The sequence below is a fragment of the Callospermophilus lateralis genome, chromosome 13 (genome assembly GCF_048772815.1).
Source record: "Callospermophilus lateralis isolate mCalLat2 chromosome 13, mCalLat2.hap1, whole genome shotgun sequence".
NCBI lineage: Eukaryota > Metazoa > Chordata > Mammalia > Rodentia > Sciuridae > Callospermophilus > Callospermophilus lateralis.
The window spans coordinates 81,473,352-81,491,383 of NC_135317.1; the positions used below are offsets into that span (position 1 = coordinate 81,473,352).

General features: G+C 38.9%; 1 protein-coding gene across 1 annotated transcript in view; it reads right to left on the reverse strand.

The window, feature by feature from the left end:
• Nr5a2 (nuclear receptor subfamily 5 group A member 2) overlaps positions 1 to 18,032 on the reverse strand; it is a 117,897-nt gene that overhangs the window by 37,769 nt on the left and 62,096 nt on the right. Inside the window, exons 5-6 of the mRNA XM_076872929.1 lie at positions 16,657 to 16,776; positions 6,798 to 6,945 (exon numbers count right to left, since the gene is read on the reverse strand). Coding sequence (XP_076729044.1) covers positions 6,798 to 6,945; positions 16,657 to 16,776 — 268 coding nt within the window. The remainder of the gene's footprint in view (positions 1 to 6,797; positions 6,946 to 16,656; positions 16,777 to 18,032) is intronic.

The window sequence follows — 18,032 nt, forward strand, 5'->3', positions numbered from 1 at the left end:
AGGAACTTCATCCACATGAATCTGATAGAGATATGTTTAGCTATACTTTTTCTTTATTTCCCCCAACTTCTTTGAGTTCTATTTAGTAATTTTTCTTCTTTGACATTTAAAATAAAAAATCTCTCCTTTACCATATAGCCATGCCCTCCAAAAGGGAAGATTATAACCAAAAAGCTAACCTTGTTCAAAAAATTTAAATGGATGCTAAAATAGACATATAAGTAATGAGAACTTATGAACATTTTGCTTTCTTAAGGGCTGCTGATTGGTCCAAAGAAATATCAACCCTAAGAGGCAACAATAATAGAAGAAAGAAGTCTTGGGAGACTTTAAGGCAAGAGATTTCTAACAAGCACACTGATGTGTGAAATCAAGAATTCACACAGAGATAAAAACAAACAAAAACTATGATATATTTAGAAACCAAGGGAATTCAAAGCTGTGTAGTAATTATGCTCAGCCCTCTTATCCAAGGGTAACACATCTCCTGGGCATGGAGGAACTGCATCTGTATTGAACATTTATATACTTTTCTCCTGTCATTACTCCCTAAATGACACATTATCGAAACTATTTACTAATACAAATAATTGACATTGTGTTAGGTATTTTAAGTAATCTAGGAATGGGTTAAAGTATCCTGGCCCTTATGGTTAGGTTATATACTACTCCATGTTATACAGGGAATTTAAGCATCTTTAGCTTTTGGTATGGGGCAGGTAGTACTGACACCAATTCCTGCCCAGGATATAGAGGACTTGTTATGCTTTTACCTACTTGTTATGCTTTTACCCAAAAAGTGGTTTTCTTTTTGGTCCACATTCTTCAGATGATCATCCTGATTTCCTGCATCATTTTGCTCATATAAATGGCGCCTTAGTAAGTATGTAGTATTTTTAAAGTATTGGTGAGTTTGATGTCTCTGAAGAGGACACTGTGTAGGAGCAGAGAAATGCTGGGGACACTTGCAGTTGTTGGTTCTAGACCTGACTGAGGCTAAAATGTTGAGTAAAACCATCTGGTTTTGTTTGTTCAGCTACAGAATCAGTGAGAGTCTCATATGTCCCTTCTGTCTATCAGGGAGAAACTGAATGATTTACTTACATGAAGATATTTTATTGTTAACACTTTTGAAGGACAGGGCACTTCCTTCTATGGCTCATTTGGATATCTGACACGCCTAATGCCACAGTTTCAAATAGGACCTACATGAGAATCATTAGTGATTAATTTCATTTATTGTTTTGTTTATAAACAAAAAAGACTTCCTAATTTCCATTTGCCTTATAATAACCCCCTTTGTAATGTGAACACTTATACTCTTGCTCACATAAAAAAATGCCAAATCCTCTAATATTTATACATGGGATCTATTTTCGAGTGTTCCTCTCTTGAAATTTTGTTTTATTTTTTTTACTATTTTTGTGTTTCCCATTATAATTTTTTTTTAACCTGGAAGTTGGGAGGAAAAGCATACATTCATTCACGACTGCAATAAATATTTATTAAAAACCCATATCTGTCGGGTAGTATTCAAGGAGTAAAACATACACTGTGCTCAAGGAGCTCAGAGTTTATGAATTTGATAGATAAAAGGCCTGTGCCTCACCACACAGCCCCCCTTTGTTTAGTGCTAGACTTGGGTAGTTAGAAGGAGCCATAACAGACAAGGTAAAAAATGTTCTGCTTTGCCCTTCAATACTTCATTTTTTCTCATCCCAAATATGATTTTAAAGGTTTTTTTCAAAATCTTCAGGTCCATTTTAAAACCCTTTCTAACTTGTTGATCAAGTTACACAAATACTGCTTATTCTGGAACACTGTAGCAATAGCTCGGATGCCATTACTATTTAAGATAACGGGCCTAACTCCAACAACATGGAGGTGTTGTGGTCTGAAACTAGCCCAAAACAGACCTGGGGAGGAAGCAAACAGCTCTCAGCACGGCGCTTACATTGCATGTCCAGTGATTGGTGCTCTTTGCCTATCCAGTGATTCTCCTTAGAAAGGGCTCAGGCAGCAGGAAGGTGAGGGCATCCAACAGCAGATAGCCTTTCTGCCAGGATCTTTAGAGTGGTTCTCTGAGATGAGCACAAACTGTCTTCTGTGGGACATTGGCTGGTGTCATGTGGTGGTACAATCAAAGGCCACAACCAGATTATCAAAATTTGGTATGAAGCAAAGGACTGCCATGATAAACAAAGATACGATTTTCTCCATGAGGTTTACTGGAAACAGGGCTCTTGTTAATGCCGTGGAGAAATTGTGCACTGTGCCTTGACCACCTTTCCTTAGTATGGGCTGAAAGTCTCTGGTCTTGCATTTGCTTGCCACAGAGATGCATGCCATACATAGCTACCTTTCCTCATTAACATTCTTTCTTTCCAAAGTTAGCTTTCCAAAAAGAGCTTATGAAGGAACATCTGCTCTCCTAACCTGGAGAAAGCAGAAATGACTTAATTCTGAGAAGACATTTTTTAGAGAGCCCTCTGAAAAAAGTTGTGTCAGAGAACTAACCTGCACTTGAGCTGTGACTTTTCGACTAAATTAATCTCCTATTATCAATCACAAATATTTTGGTAAAGGCTTTGCTGAGTTTAAATAAGTTTATTTATTCATGTATCATATCAGTAAATATTTTTTAGGTCCTTCTATGTACCAAGGAATGTTCTAGAAACCTGGTGTACAAGGAAAACATGAAGGACAATTTCTAACCTCAGTGGGACCTCAGTCTAAAGCAATGGAGCACAGAAACATTTACAAAGCAAAACAGACCCTTTTAGTAGCAAAGAGACTTGAAGTAAATATTACCCAGTTTTGAGGTTTGGTAAATACCCTCGAAGAGAATAACAGTCTCTGTAATGCTGCTAAACATAAAAAGTGCTTTAAAAAGTATTTCAAAGAGAATAGTTTACAACAATTCAAGGATACTCTCTAAGGGAAATAGGATATCATACGTTTCTATTTCTTTCTTTTTGCCACCTGGGATACAACAAAAGTCCAGCCACTGGATCTCCAGGCTAGGTGACTCTATAGGCCAGACTAACAACTTAGTTGACAATTCTGGGCACTTATTGCTTTGAGGACCCAAGCCATATTAATATTCCTGATGGGCTTCAACATGTAATGACATTGTTCAGGATACCACAGGTAAAAACCAAGTGACTGCTTTCCATTTCTGTCCTTGTCTTGGGAAGGTAATATTTCATAGGATTTCTACTCATCTAAAATGCATCCATGATACCGAGGCTCGTGAACACCTATACTTACTCTGTTGGATTTATTTCTACACTGATGGGTGACAGACAGTTAATTTACTTTCATCATTCACTTTGACTCCTTGTTAGAAGAAGGTGGTAGTATGAACATTAAAATTTTTTTATTTTGGCTTCTCTTGGATCATCAATTTTAACTGGCCAACTTAGAATATTTCCTTTTCTGCCAAGTTATCAATGGGTGCAAAATTTATTATCTCATAGTTTGGCAACAAAATAGGGTAACTTAGCAATATTTTAAGAATGTATTACAACTATGAACAGCTACTGATTCTTGGGACTAAACACCCAGAAATTCAAGACTTACCTAGTCCTCTTTCTTTAAACTCTGTCATGACCTCTGACAACTTATAACTGGTTTATACCCGTGATCTCCTTTCCACCCCCGGGGGTAAAACCACCTCTTTCCACATGGCTATAAGAAAATCAAATCAACCCAAACTACCCACCTCACCCCTGTTTTAAGAGCTCTGCATTGCTTCCCAGTTGCCTACAGAATAAAAGCCATGACACCTACTTTTGCTGACACTATACCCCAGTGGCTACCTCAATGTCTGGCACATGGATACGGTTCAATGGGAATTTGCTGAATGTGTCTGGAGTCTGCTCTTCTGTGCCAGTCTCTGGCTTACCTCTCTAGCTGCATTTGCTCCTTCCTTATACCATATTCATCTGTTAATTGTTCCCCCAACTCATCTTTTTACAGCACTGGGGACTGAACTCAAGACCTTGCACAAACTAGGTGAGTGCTCTACAGCTGAGCTGCATCCCCAGCCCTGTTTAAATTTTGAGATAGGGTCTGACTAAGTTGCCCAGGCAGGCTTAGTCCTGGCTTTACAATTCTCCTGTCTTAGCCTCCCCAGTAGCTGGCATTACAGACATGCCCACTATGCCTGGCTCGCCCAACTCATGTTCTTCTCTTTCACCTTCACATTTTCAAATTGATGGTTTTTTTGGTCTTAGAACTGCACCTACTCAGGATCACATCCTATCGCTTCTCACCAAATCAATCTGGAAAAGGCTACTTCAAAATGTGATATATGTAAAACGTTGTTTTATTCAGCCATAAAGAAGAACAAAATTATGTCATTTGCAGAAAAATGGGTGAGAGAGAACATTAAGTGATATAACACACAAACTTATAAAATGTCAAGCAATATTTTTCCTCCTTATAAGTGGAAGCAAGAAAGGACAAACAAAACCAAAAGTGGGTGGGGGGCATCTCAGGAAAATCAAAGGTTGATCAATAGAGAAAAAGGACCAGGGAGACGGGGAGGGAAGGGAAAGGGAAAATACTGGGGAATGATACGGCCAACATCATGTGTAATAACGACTCTAACGCACCAATAAAGAAATGGCAAAGAAATGGCTATTTCATCTCTGACATGAGAATATTGCTGTAGCCCTCTTTCTACAGTGTCTCTGGCTTCTAATCATCCCTCCAAATCCTCATTTTTCTTCAGCAGGAAGGAAGCTCAAGGTTGAGCTGGGACTAGAACTTATCTGGCTTCAGGCTTAGGGGGCTCAAGACTTATAAGGGTTTGGAACAGCAGATACCTGGCTTTGGACTTGGACTGGGCTTTCACGTGTGACCCTATATGATTTCATTCTCAATCATAGGTAGAATAGGTGTCTGGAGGGAGGCCTGGGAATCTAAAGGCTGATTATCTATATAAGTCAATAAAGTTGAAATAAAGGTTTTCCACTCATAAATTAAAAGCCACCTGTATTTTACAATTAGTTCCACTTTTCCTCTTTCTTTAAAAATGAATTCTTGACCCAAACTCAATTTACCTCGACCTGAAACCCATACTATCCTGTCTTCCTTACACAAATTACTAGGGTTTTAGCACACTTAGCTGGTGGCTCCCTGGTGCCCTACACCGTCCCCCCTAACAGCATGCTCAAACAAGGAAGGAGGATGTGATGAGGTTCAAGAAGATAATTTGTAAGGTACACAGGTTGAGAGCCTTTTAGACCCACTCCCCATTCCCTATCGACAGGCAGAAAATATAATAATTTTGAAAAATGATTATAAGGCAAGATAAATGGGTTGAGAATAAAAGGTGGCTCATGGTTCATGTGCACATCATCAAATGTAATGCAGTTCCCCCACTAATTTTAAATACCACTGAAGTGAGAGGACTCTTTCTAAATATTTTATCACTGAGATGCCATAAGATTTCTTACTCCAGTATTACCCCAGTTTCTGTTTAATGACTGATCAAATGTACTAAAGAAAAGACTGAGATCTTGTCATAAAACTGAATAACATGGGAGATGACAGCAAGCAGACTTGTGCTATCCTCCTGACTCTCTAAAAGCTGCTCTGGGGTGACAGACGCAAACTTCCTTGACTGGAATGTTCCTCTTTATTGTGGTTAATAAAGAAACCACACAGGGTCCAGCCTTGGCATTATAAACCTTTGAATACGACATCTATAAAATTCTGTTGTCTTTTAAAATTTTCAATAACATTTCTATACGCTATATTTATCGCACTTTCCAAAATGTGAAAATGCTCTTTGCATTTTAAGTGCCGACTACATGTGAAAAATTAACTCTGGTTCCATTACTTCCAAATCTTCCTTTATTAGCAACAGTTGTGCAATGCTGTCAAGAGGCATTTTAAGAATAAAGTGCCCAATTTGGAGAGCAGACACATCTGTTTTACTTTGCAGGGTGTTTTATTGTTTTATTTCTTGGGATATGAATTCACAACTATCTTATAACTGAAGACTAAAGAAAAAACACATGTTGGTAAATCTGATTTCGGCATTTTTTTTTTCTTTCTTTTTATTGGAGGGAAGTTGCCTCCCTCAGCCGTCTGTCAGGGAAGAATAAATGGACTTGGCAAAAAGTTTATTTAAGTTGGCTTTATTAAGCCAACAAAATACAGAAATCAAGTAAGGGACAGGCAGAAAAATCTGTTCCTTTGAAGTCAATAAAAATCCATCTCCTTAATCCTTTTTTTATTCCAAGCAGTGGTGATTTTTCTCAACTGGCTCACTGAGAACCTTGATTTAGCTAATCTGTCTTGCTTAGTTATCTTTCTTCTCTAAAGCTTTCTAAAGAAGCATCTTTCCCCTTGACAACTGTCATCCTTTATGCTTGCATAGTGCAGCATCTGGTTATAAACATGCTCTCGTTAATCCTGATAGAGATTTAAAAAAAACAGGCTTTTAATTACTATCCACATGTTAGAAGAATAAAAGATGCAATAGGTAGCGAGCCAAAAGGAAAGGAACATGGGTTGCTCAACGGCAGGAAGATGGCAAAAATCTGAGACCACACATCTTTGACTTCTGTTGTGGCTTTGACTAGCATCTCTGCTCCTTTCAGTAAAGGGTGAGGAATCAAGTAGAAATATATATTTTTGTGGCTATGTATATATATTCAGGTAGGAAGATTTCATGATTTGAATGGAAAGGCATCATCTTAGTGTTAGAAAAACATATTGACTTGGCATTGGGCATCGTTGAGTGATGTTTGGTGGTTTAGTATGAGAAAAGGATTGCTTACCCAAACTAAAGAGCACCAAGAATTTCAGACACACAAACTCTCGCTGATCAAACTGTAGGGAGCGAAGTTTTGCCACTAGCTCCTGTGCGTGACTCATGAGGTTGTTGAGAGTGGCCCCGGCTTGGGATGCGATTATAGAATAGTCCACCTGCAACACAGTTTTCACGAATGTTAGGATCAGAAATACATATTTCACTTGAGATTGTTAAGCATCGTGGGTAAAATCAGACTGCAACACACACTTATACCAGAGAGGGCTTTCCCCTTGAAAGTAGCTTGAGACACGGCCTATTATCATAAAATGAATCACAATTAATCTGTTACATCTAATCGCCCTGATGAGCTTTGTAGGAAACAGGTTTTGACAGCCTGCATTTTACAAGTCTATATACCTTCTTTCTCTTATAAAGTTATATTGTCACAGAAAATATTTTAAATCAAGTTGAAAGAAAAAAAATATACTGCACATACAGCTTTCTATCTGTACACCGTGAGAATGACCAGTACATGAGGAAAATATAGGCTGACTCACACTCTCTCTGTATTATAAGATCACATTTGAACATAATCCTAGTTCAAGATTGCTTGTGGATAACAAAATAATAATAATGCTAGTAATAATAAAATCACATTTAAAGTATTCCAGCATGCTGCTTCCTTACAAGCTATGACATAAACCTGCTAGTTTCAGGTGATCACATTAGATGCCGTCAAATGAATACATCTCTCTCTCTAAACACAGCAGTGACCTTATTTGCAAGAATAATTCCCTCGTCTGGAAAACAAAACAGAAATAGCACATTCCCCGTTTCATTAAAAAGAAAAGCATGGCAAGGCACCGATCTTCATGGGGACATGGGAAGCTCCATTTATAATAAGTTAAGATGTTGGGAAGGCTGTCAGTGGAAGTGTGCTGTGCTGCTTCGTTTACAGCATAATGGGAAAGCCCAGTTGGTACCTGCAGCTCCAGTCCTTGTTTTCCTGAAGAGCTCTCAGGCAACCAGATACTCTTTTAGGTGCATTTAATATTTGCAGCAGCAGCAAATTTGTCTGGGAGGCAAGTCCTCATCTGCCACTCACCCAGAGCAGACTGTATTAAATTTTTATATTTATTGACATTTCATTACCATAATTGACTGCACTTGCTTCTCTAGGAGAAGGCACGGGGCTGCCTCCTAAGCAGGAGAACTAGTCCCTTGAGTAGAATTTGCAATTAAAAACAAGGCAGAATGGATTTTTTTTTATTGTGTAAATATGATGAGTTGAATTTTCAGGTTTAACTAGAGAATACTAGGTGTACAGAAACCTTTTTCAAGAGTGAGAAAAATTATGAGTCAGTGGAAAGATGACCCCCAAAGGTGTCAATCAGTTTATAGATAGTCAACTATGCATGAAAAAGCCACAGTTAAAGTGTGTTCTAGGAATCTCCTGCATCAACCACCAAACTGTCCTCCCGCTGTATCCATCTGTGGGCAGGCATCTGTCCTAAGAACTCCAAATGTGGGAAAGAAAAGTTCAGTACCAGGGCTGGAAGACAGGACAAGCTGTCGAACTCTATAGAGCACAGTGGGAACATTTTCCTAGTGTGCAAAGTGATGATGCCTGACAATTATTTGATTAGGTAACAATATAGGTTGAGTATCCCTCATCCAAAAATCTAAAGTCTGAAATGCTCCAAAATCTGAAACCCTTTGAATTCCAAGTGACGCCATTAATGGAAAGTGATGAGTTGCAGCCAAACCACAAAGTCACTAAAAATACTGTATAAAATAACCTTTGGGCTATGTATGTATGAAACCAATGAATTTCCTGTTTAGACGTGGGTCCTAGCCCCAAGATATCTCATTAAGAATATGCAAATTACCAGGATCTTAAAAAAAAAAAAAAATCTGAAATCTAAATGACTCCTGTTTCCAAGCATTTCAGATAAAGGATACTTAACCTGTAATAGGACTTCCACAGAGACAACTAGGCTAGATGAATCAACAGCAGGCGGAAGGCCATGAGGTGAGAGGTAGAAGAAACCTGAGACAAGACGCTACCTGGGTCAATGCTGCCCTCTAAAAACAGAGGGCTTGGGCCAATCCGACGACATCTCCATCCCCCACTCTCCTCATCTTCAACCAGGGCCATTAAGAGAGATGATGATAAGGTGCCTCTCACCTTTATGATTAGTAAGAAATCATCAGTTGGAATAATAGTACCAATTTAGGCTAAGAACTAACTGAATGCTCTGTGACAGTAGCAGAATACATACAATGTACTCTGTGTGTGTGTGTGTGTGTGTGTGTGTGTGGTGTTGTTTTGTCACTGCTAGGGATTGAACCCAGGTGTCCTACATCCTCAGCCCTTTTTGCTTTGAAGGTCTTGGTATGTTGCCCAGACTGGCCTCCAATTTATGATCCTCCTCCCTCAGCCTCAAGCATAGCTGGGATTATGGCATGTGTCAATGTGCTTGGTCAAAGTATATTTTAATAGAAATCATCATTTAAGCCCTAAACCAGGAAGACCATGTTAAATAAAGTACAAATATGTAATATGAATTAATTTTTATTGAGATGTGATTAACATGCCTGTAATCCCAGTTACTTGGGAGGCGGAGGTGGGAGTATCAAAATTCAAGGCCAGCATGGGTAACAAGGTGGGACCCTATAGGGAAAAAAAAAAAAATTGGGGCTGATGACATTTTTGACGCATGTACAGTTCCAGCAGATCTGTAATAATTAAATTCAAATACTAGAAATTCATACTTGAAAATATACTATAACTGAAAGGAATCTAAATTGTTTCTTGGGATTATATATTTAGTGAGAGACCTCTACTGAGAGGGACCTCAGGAAATCAATTGGCATACCAACAACTTTATTGCCCTACATTTATTTACATGCTAATTTGAAAGCTCAAACATGCTTATTAAATGAGGGCTCCAATAACACTTCTTTCAAGGATAATTTATCAAATTGCACAGTTCTGAAGGAGGATGGGTGATTTATCCCCAAAACGGCACAGAGATCTGCAACTTCCTTATATTTTATTACAAACATAATTATATTTTCATTGTTGAATGCAGAGTTTGTGCTCATTTCACGAGCAGCTGGCCTTGTCTTTTATGTACTTAGTAAAATTAATTTATTGCTCTCTTACATGTAATCTTTGTGCCATTAAATTCAAGGGAGATATTGAAAAAATACTCTAAACCGATGCCCCGTTGAGTAAAATTTCATTTATCATGAAGGTAGAAACAGTTTTAGCGAAATTGCTTTTAGTTCTAACCTCCAAAATTGTGATGACTTGAATGTTGTAAGATGCCTGTCATTTTAATATGATACACAACAATCAAAGATAGTAACAGTAGACATTTCCCTTAGGATGAGGTTACAGTGGCTGTTAATTAGTTACAATATGCAAATACTCAAATCTGACCCCATGTCGAACGATTCTGTTTTATGTTACATATACACGATTACACGTGTGTTTTAAAACATACTGACTGGGAAGGAATTCCTCTCATAAGATGCTAATGTTACGTATTGGTTATTGATCGGACAGTGCCGATTATTACTGGTGATCATTGCTTCCTTTTTGTCTAATAAAGTTAAATACATGCGTGATTAAAAGATGCAACTAAAATATAGTAGCAAACTTTAAGGTTAAGTAAAAAAGAACTTAGTGGGAAACAAGGAATCCTCATTTCAGTGCCAGGAGTTGTGTCCTGGACCCTCTCTGAGGCGCTATTTCAGTTACTCGAGTTCCGAATACACACAAGAGACCTGGATTCTGCCAACAATCGACAAGAAAACTCACTAGTCACCAGGCTTAGGGGGAAAGTTGTGCTCCTTTTTCTAATTTGCCTCTTTCTTCAAGTTCTAAGTAGCAGTTCCTCCTGAGAATCCCTCGCTGCCCTCCTTCTGTCCTTCTGTCTTTCCTTCCCATGGGGGTTCTGGGGATTAAAATCAGGGCCTTACTCCTGCTAGCCAAGCCCTCTACCATGGAGGTACATCTCCATTCCCCCCCACTCCTCTGCTGTGGTAAGTTCCCCACATTATTTTTTCAGTAGGGAAAAGCCAAAAGATTGGGCTGTGGAGCACCTGGGGACTTGCATCCCTCAGTCTGTCTAAAAGTGTTGCTCTAAAGCCACGCACAGACATCACATACAAGCTTTAAGGTGACATGAAATTGCTGTTTGGAATTTCCTTTGCGGCAAGACTTTGGCTGTGATATCGTGGACTGAGGCGTGTATAATATTACTATTCACTAGTCTTAAAACACTCAAAATAAACATTTTCAATTGTTCCAGAAGTAATCATTATAAGAAAACTAGGGAAAAAATTTAAAAGAAAAAAAAGGAGAAAAAATCCATATGCAAACCTAAAAATTGATAATGAGTGATTTGGGTGTACTCTCTCCTGGGTGAGGCTGGAAAAGATTGTACGAGTTTAGTTAAAGTTTTATCCAGCAATTTGTTCTCTCTCCTTTATTTGTGGGGACAGTATAATCTCACAGCCTGGTGTTAGGGGCAAGGCGCTTCCTTATAGAAGCTGAATCATCCGGACAACTTTGAATGGCTGGCTGGTCCCTGCATACTTCCTCCTCTGAACTTCAATGCACCTTATCTGAGTCCATGTCATGGGACTTACCTGTGAAAGTGCACAGTGCCAGGCCCTAGGCAAAGGGCAGTCCCTGTAGTCATTAATTAGATAGAGGGATCACATTTCTTATCACTTTGACTCTAGGGCTGTGTTGAATTTTTCTCCAGTCACATCTTTTGACTTCCCTTTGTCTATCAGACTACTAGAAATATTTTTAATAAAAAAATTCCTTCCTCACCTGTTACATGGGTGTTAGCTAAGCTGCTGGTAGGGGAATTTTGCATGCTTTATGGGCATAAGGCCATTCTGTGCACCCCCCCCGCCACTCCCCTCAGTGATATCAGTGTCATGGCCTTGATGCAATACATCATGGGCACAGACCTCTACATTGTTTTAAAGTTCACACTCTACACAAATCCATGCTACTAGGTCAATGTGTCTCCATGGTGAATTATTTTAATTCATTTTTGAAAGTAAGGAAAGTTCTTATTACACATACACACACAGTTTCCAAACACTGAATGAGAACTCAACAAAAATGATGATTTTTAGGGCAGTGGCATTAGGAATAATCTTTTTGCCTGGCATAGTGACACACACCTATAATCCCAGCAGTTTGGGAGGCTGAGGCAGGAGGATACAGTATTCAAAGTCAGCCTCCACCACTTAGTGAGGCCCTATGCAACTCAGCGAGAGCCTGTCTCTAAATAAAATACAAAAAAATAGGGCTGGCATGTGGCTCAGTGGTTAAGTGTCCCTGGGTTCAATCCCCAGTACCAAAAAAAGAAAAAAAAATTTTTTTTCTTAATGCTGAAATAATTTTATAATAGTAAGTAGTAATCACATTAAAGTTACTTCTGGATAATTTAAATTTACTACATTACAATGTATTTGTAGTATCACCCTCCAAAACAAAGAACACAAATGTTTATGTATTTAGCTTCTATAAAAGGGAGATGAATTTGTTTTGTTTGGAAGTGCCACTGATGACTCTCAGTGTATAAAGGCTGCTATGCATTAAAGTTATTCACAAAGGCCAAATTAAAGGCCTGTGGTGAAAGCAAGCTCTGTAGCATCTGGGAATGACCCAAAGAAGTGGGATGGGGGCTGGGGTTGTGGCTCAGTGGTAGAGCACTTGCCTAGCATGTGTGAGGTGCTGGGTTTGATTCTTAGCATCACATATAAATAAGTGAATAACATAAAGGTCCATCAACAATGAATTGAATATATATATATATATATATATATATATATATATATATATATATATATATATAATGATGTGTTGGTTAGAAATACAAATTCTAAGCCAGGCACAGTGATATGCACCTGTAGTCACAACTACTGGGGAGACTGAGGCAGGAGGATGACTTGATCTGGGGAGTTTGGGGACATCCAAGGCAACATGGTGAGATTATCATCTCAAAAACAATAAAAACCCCAAACCATACAAAAACTATGGCACTAGCCTGCCTGGATCTGAATCTCTATTCTCCCTCTTATGATTTGTGTTTTGACCTTGAATCAACTACTTCACCTCCCTTGGCCTCAGTTCTTTATCTGCAAAAAGGGGGGTGATAATATTTTATTCTTACAATTGTTGTGTTCATAAATGTCAGCCTCATGTCTGCCTAGTGTTTTAGTTTTCTTTTTGGGGGGAGGCTTGTGGAGGGAGGATCAAACTCAGGGGCCCCTGCATGCTGGGTGGGGGCTCTACTGCTGAGCCCCACCCCCAACCCTCACACTAGTTTTGATAATTTAAAGTTTTATGTCAGCACTTTACAAAACTATTTCCAGTGATTCCTAGTGCAGTTCTCTCATGGAGATACCATTATAATCCTGACTGGACAAGAGACAACAACGAAGCTTGAATAAGTAAAGGCATTTGCTCAACAGGACAGAGCTAGTAAGTTCTGGACAGGAGACATAAACACAAGTTGTTCTGCCTTCATCCCAAGCTGCATATGCGTATTCTACACACATGTGTGCATGCAAATGCATGCACACATTTTAAAAAATATATTTATGTTTTAGTTATAGGTGGATACAATATCTTTATCTTTATTTTGTTTTTATGTAGTGCTGAGGATCGAACCTAGTGCATCACGCATGCTAGGTGAGTGCTCTACTTCTGAGCCACAATCGCAGCCCCACCCCCCACACTTTTTTAATACCCAAAAAGCACTCTGCAATAAATATACACTATAGTTCACATGTGATTAGACTGCAAACACATTGGTGTATGTGGTTCTCTATTTCCATGTGGTTCTTCCATGTTTTTTGAAATACTTTTTTTGTCTCCAGAGTATCACTTTACTCTGACACTTATTATACTCCTTTCCTTCCTTCTATCATTGTATAAACCATCTTCTTCAAATTGGTGCACATAAGATATTTTATTATTACAGTTATTGGTGCTATTCTAACAAAAATCTAGCTTCCCTGCTCTTGCCATTAGGAAATATATACCATTTTAAGACAATTAAACTTGGAATTTCACCTATCTCTCTGGGCCAAAGGGTAGGAAGTGGTCTATCATAGTGAAAAGGAGATTTATTGTTGGGAAAGAATTGTTGGTGTCTCTGGTCCATGAGAACTAGTGGGAAGATGGGGGACAAGAGAAATGTAGAAATGGGGAGGGTGAATGCTCTGGGTCTTGAGTCCTACTTAACTTGTTTTATTTAAGCATTCAGGTTAGAGATAGGATAGTCCTCATTTAGTGAAATTAGTTAATATTTATCACATACTTACCATATTTGATATTATAGGAGGAACTATGGGGATATAAAATAAATATGTGTTTGTCGCTCTGAATTCAAATATCTTTCTCGGGACTGAAGATGTAGTTCAGTGGTAGTTTAAGTTTATCATGCATGAGGCCCTGGGTTCCATCCTTAGCACCAAAAAAAAGGGGAAAAAAAATTGAGGCATTCTTCTCATTCTGTTAAATGAGGTATGTGCCCTAGAAAAGTCTTCCTTGGTAGCACTGTGGCTTTCTTCTCTATCATTGCAGGAATCCCAGACACGTTCTAAGTGCCTTTTCCCGTTTATTCCATGACAGAAGAGAAGATTTTTTTCCATAACCGTCAAAAGAGACTGTGTGATTATAATGAAGCAGCATTAGGCTATTCACTTAGACTGGAGGGAAAAGCACAGGGGAGAACTTTGATAGACTCTGACATATTTCAAACAGGGCAGCAGAAAAATGTGGGCTGCAGGGAAAGGTGCTAGGGAGACTGTTTTTTAGCTAAGGGAGTCCCTTCCTCCAGACCTATTGCCACATACAAGGCAGAAATAACAGACTATAGACTCTGATTTTATGTATCCCTTGATTTTTCTGGGTGCTGAAAATCCGAAAGGCAAGACATGTACTTTCTCTACTTTTTAAATGGTAATTACCTTTACCAGGGGCAGCACTTAAGGCAGAATGAAATGTGAAATAAGGAATATTTCTAAAGAGCAGGGATGAAACCCATTTCATTTCTTGAAACTCTGAAGGAAATGAAATCGAATTACATTTTGTGAGCCGAGTCTTGTCCTTCTAATGCAGCTCCCAATTGGTCAGGAGGTGGGAGGCACACCTTCTTGTGTTTAGATTCTGAAAATGGGTACGTTTCCTTCAAAGACTTGCATCACAAGTGCTAAACAAAAACATTCAAAAGCACAGGGAGTCAGAGCATTTTCTTCTCTGGAAAGCTTTTCTCTTGGGAGGCACAGAAAGTGGGGACCCAATAGCTAGGGAGATGGTTGAATTGATCCGACTGGCAAAAACTGAAGTAGTGCATGCCTTTAATTTGATTGGGAACACGTGATTTATTAATAATACAGCAAATGGTGTGGAGACAGCCTTTCATTTTCAAATATGCACTGCTGTGATTTCACAGCACATAAACATTTATGGGGATGTAAAAGATCACGGTGCCTGAGTATTGAAGTCACCATGGCTGAAAGATGTGCTGCTGTCCTGCCTAGGTATACCCACGGGCTGGAGGAACCCGGGTTCTGTGGACTTATTTTATTGATCCATCGGTTTCTAAGTGGAAGGTAAGAGACTGGAGGGACTTGCCCATATCTTTATCAAGTTGGAATTAGGTCCACTAAGGCAGTTCCTCTTTCCCCAGATATCTACAAGACCCTCTCTCTTCCTTTAAGTGTTCCCTCAAATGTCACCTTCTCAATAAGGTTGAAACAATCATTCTGTTTAACATCACCACCCATGGCATGGATGCTTGTTCATTCCACCTTACCAACTGGTTTCTTCTTTTTTTTTTGGGGGGGGGGGGACGGGGGTAGGAGGTCTTTACTTTGATAACACTTTCAACTCTGACATTCCTGATTTATCATGATTATTTATTGTTAATTATTAGCTTCTCCCTGCTATAGCATAAAATTCCACAAGGACAGGAAACAGGTCAAAGCCTCAAAATAGTGACTAGCACCAAGGAGGATGCTCAATAAATATTCTTTCTTTTTATTTTATTTGAAATACTGGGAACCGGGGCCTTGTGCATACTAGGCAAGTGCTCTTCCATTGAGCGACACGAAGAGCCCTTATTTACCTACTTATTTATTTGTTTAATTTTGAGACAGGGTCTCAAAAATTGCCCAGACTGGCCTAGACCCTGATATTATCCTGCCTCAGCCTCCTGAGTAGCTGGGATTACAGGAGTGTGTCATTGCACAGGGCTCAATATTTCCTTCTTACTTGAAAAAATAGCTATTCAGAATAGGGTAAAAGCCTGATGGTTATGTTTTCCTTTCTATTGTTCTTGGACATCTGGCTCCTGAAACCTGGAACTCCTGTCCCTTTCCCATGCTGGCCTTTATGTTGAATATTTCAACTCCATGTGACGTTTGAATCAACCTCTTCCTACAAAGGTAAGGATTCTACAATGTATAAGGTTTTTAAATAACACACAAGTATAGTAGGCTAATGTAGAAGCTCGAGGAAAAAACAAAACAAAACAGTACTAATCACCGAGTTTGATTGAGCAATTGTTCTGACCCTTGGAAGCAGAACTTTCTATCCCTGCAGACTAGAAGCAGCAGAATGCTTATGATTATGTTTGCTTTTACAAGTTTATCTGTAATCATCAGAGCAGGAACTGAGTGCACCAAGTCATCTTTTCTAAATTATTGGCAGCCAATCTCTCCCTTTCAAAGCACAAGAGTGCTTCTGATCTAGTTAAATCCCTGCCATGCTGAACATGCTTAATAAAAAGATGCGCTTTATTTTTTTTTTATATATTTTTTTTGGTCTCTACACTCACTTGTTGCCCAGTAACCAGGAAAATGGATCCTTCCTTTCCATGTACCACTTGTCGGTAAATGTGGTCGAGGATTAAGAGCTCACTCCAGCAATTCTGAAGCAGCTTCATTTGGTCATCAACCTGTAATAGAAAAAAGGGGGGAGGGCAGTTATTTATTACCTTTGTGTTTTTGCATAAATTTTTCACATAAGAGAACAACTATAAGCAAAGAAATCTCCACCAGTAGTCACTAAGGTACTGATGCTCAGAATTTACATCACTCCTCCTGAAAATGCTTATTTTTGTTTAGACAAATACTTGATGGAAAACATACATACTTATGCCAAGTACTTGTGATCAATGAGGTACTCCATTAGGTTGGTCCATCCAGCATGAACAGAGCTAGTGGTTGTGAGAGGCACGGTTGCCTGGGACTGTCCTCATACACCCTATGAGATGACCCCAAATAGCCAGATCTAAAGGTTGACACATTAAACTGAGCTGGAAATCATATATAAACATTAGCAAGCTGCCAAAATGAGAGGATTTATAGAAACAAAAATTAGGATGACAGTCCACAGGACTCCTGCAGATAGGAGCACACTGCCACTATTTTTCACGGGTTTTCACTGACAGTCCTAATTGTGCTAGACCCTAGACAGAACCATCACACGCCTATTTTGGGCTTTAACCTGCATCTGCTGTTATGATTTAGATGATTTCCCCACCAACTTTCTAAACTTGTTTCCTTATCCAAAAAAAAAAAAAAAAAACAGGTCAAGAACTACTCTCTGCTTTATGTGGATCACCATGAAGATTAAAAATGCTGGCTTATAATGAGCATTTTACTCATGTTCTGTCTTGCCCTCCAGGGAGCTGCAGTCTTCAGTCACAAATACACATCTGTCTCATGTAGAGTCCACATATATGTCTCAATATGGGGAGCATATGTATCCATTTCCATGGCTATTTGTAACAATTCACTCTTCCTGTTGTAATATATACCAGTCAAAAACCTTGCTGTACACCCAAATCCAGTGCCCATGTTTGGATATTGACCTAGCATTTATAAAATCCAGGCATGGTGGTTCATTTCTATAATCCCAGCAACTTCATAGCTGAGGGAGGAGGATCACAAGTTAAAGGCCAACCTCAAAAATTAAATGAGGCCCTAAAATATTTAAGGAGACCCTGCCTCAAATTAAAAAAAGTAAAAAGAGGTTGGGGATGTAGATCAGTTGTGAAGTGCCTCTGGGTTCAATCTCCAGAACCAAAAAGTAAAATCAAAGAAAAAAACACCAAAGCCTGACATTTACATGTTGTATAATTTTTTAAAGAGTTTTTCTGCATTATCCAGTTAGAACTGGTATCATTATATTCAATATTCAGGTGGGAAC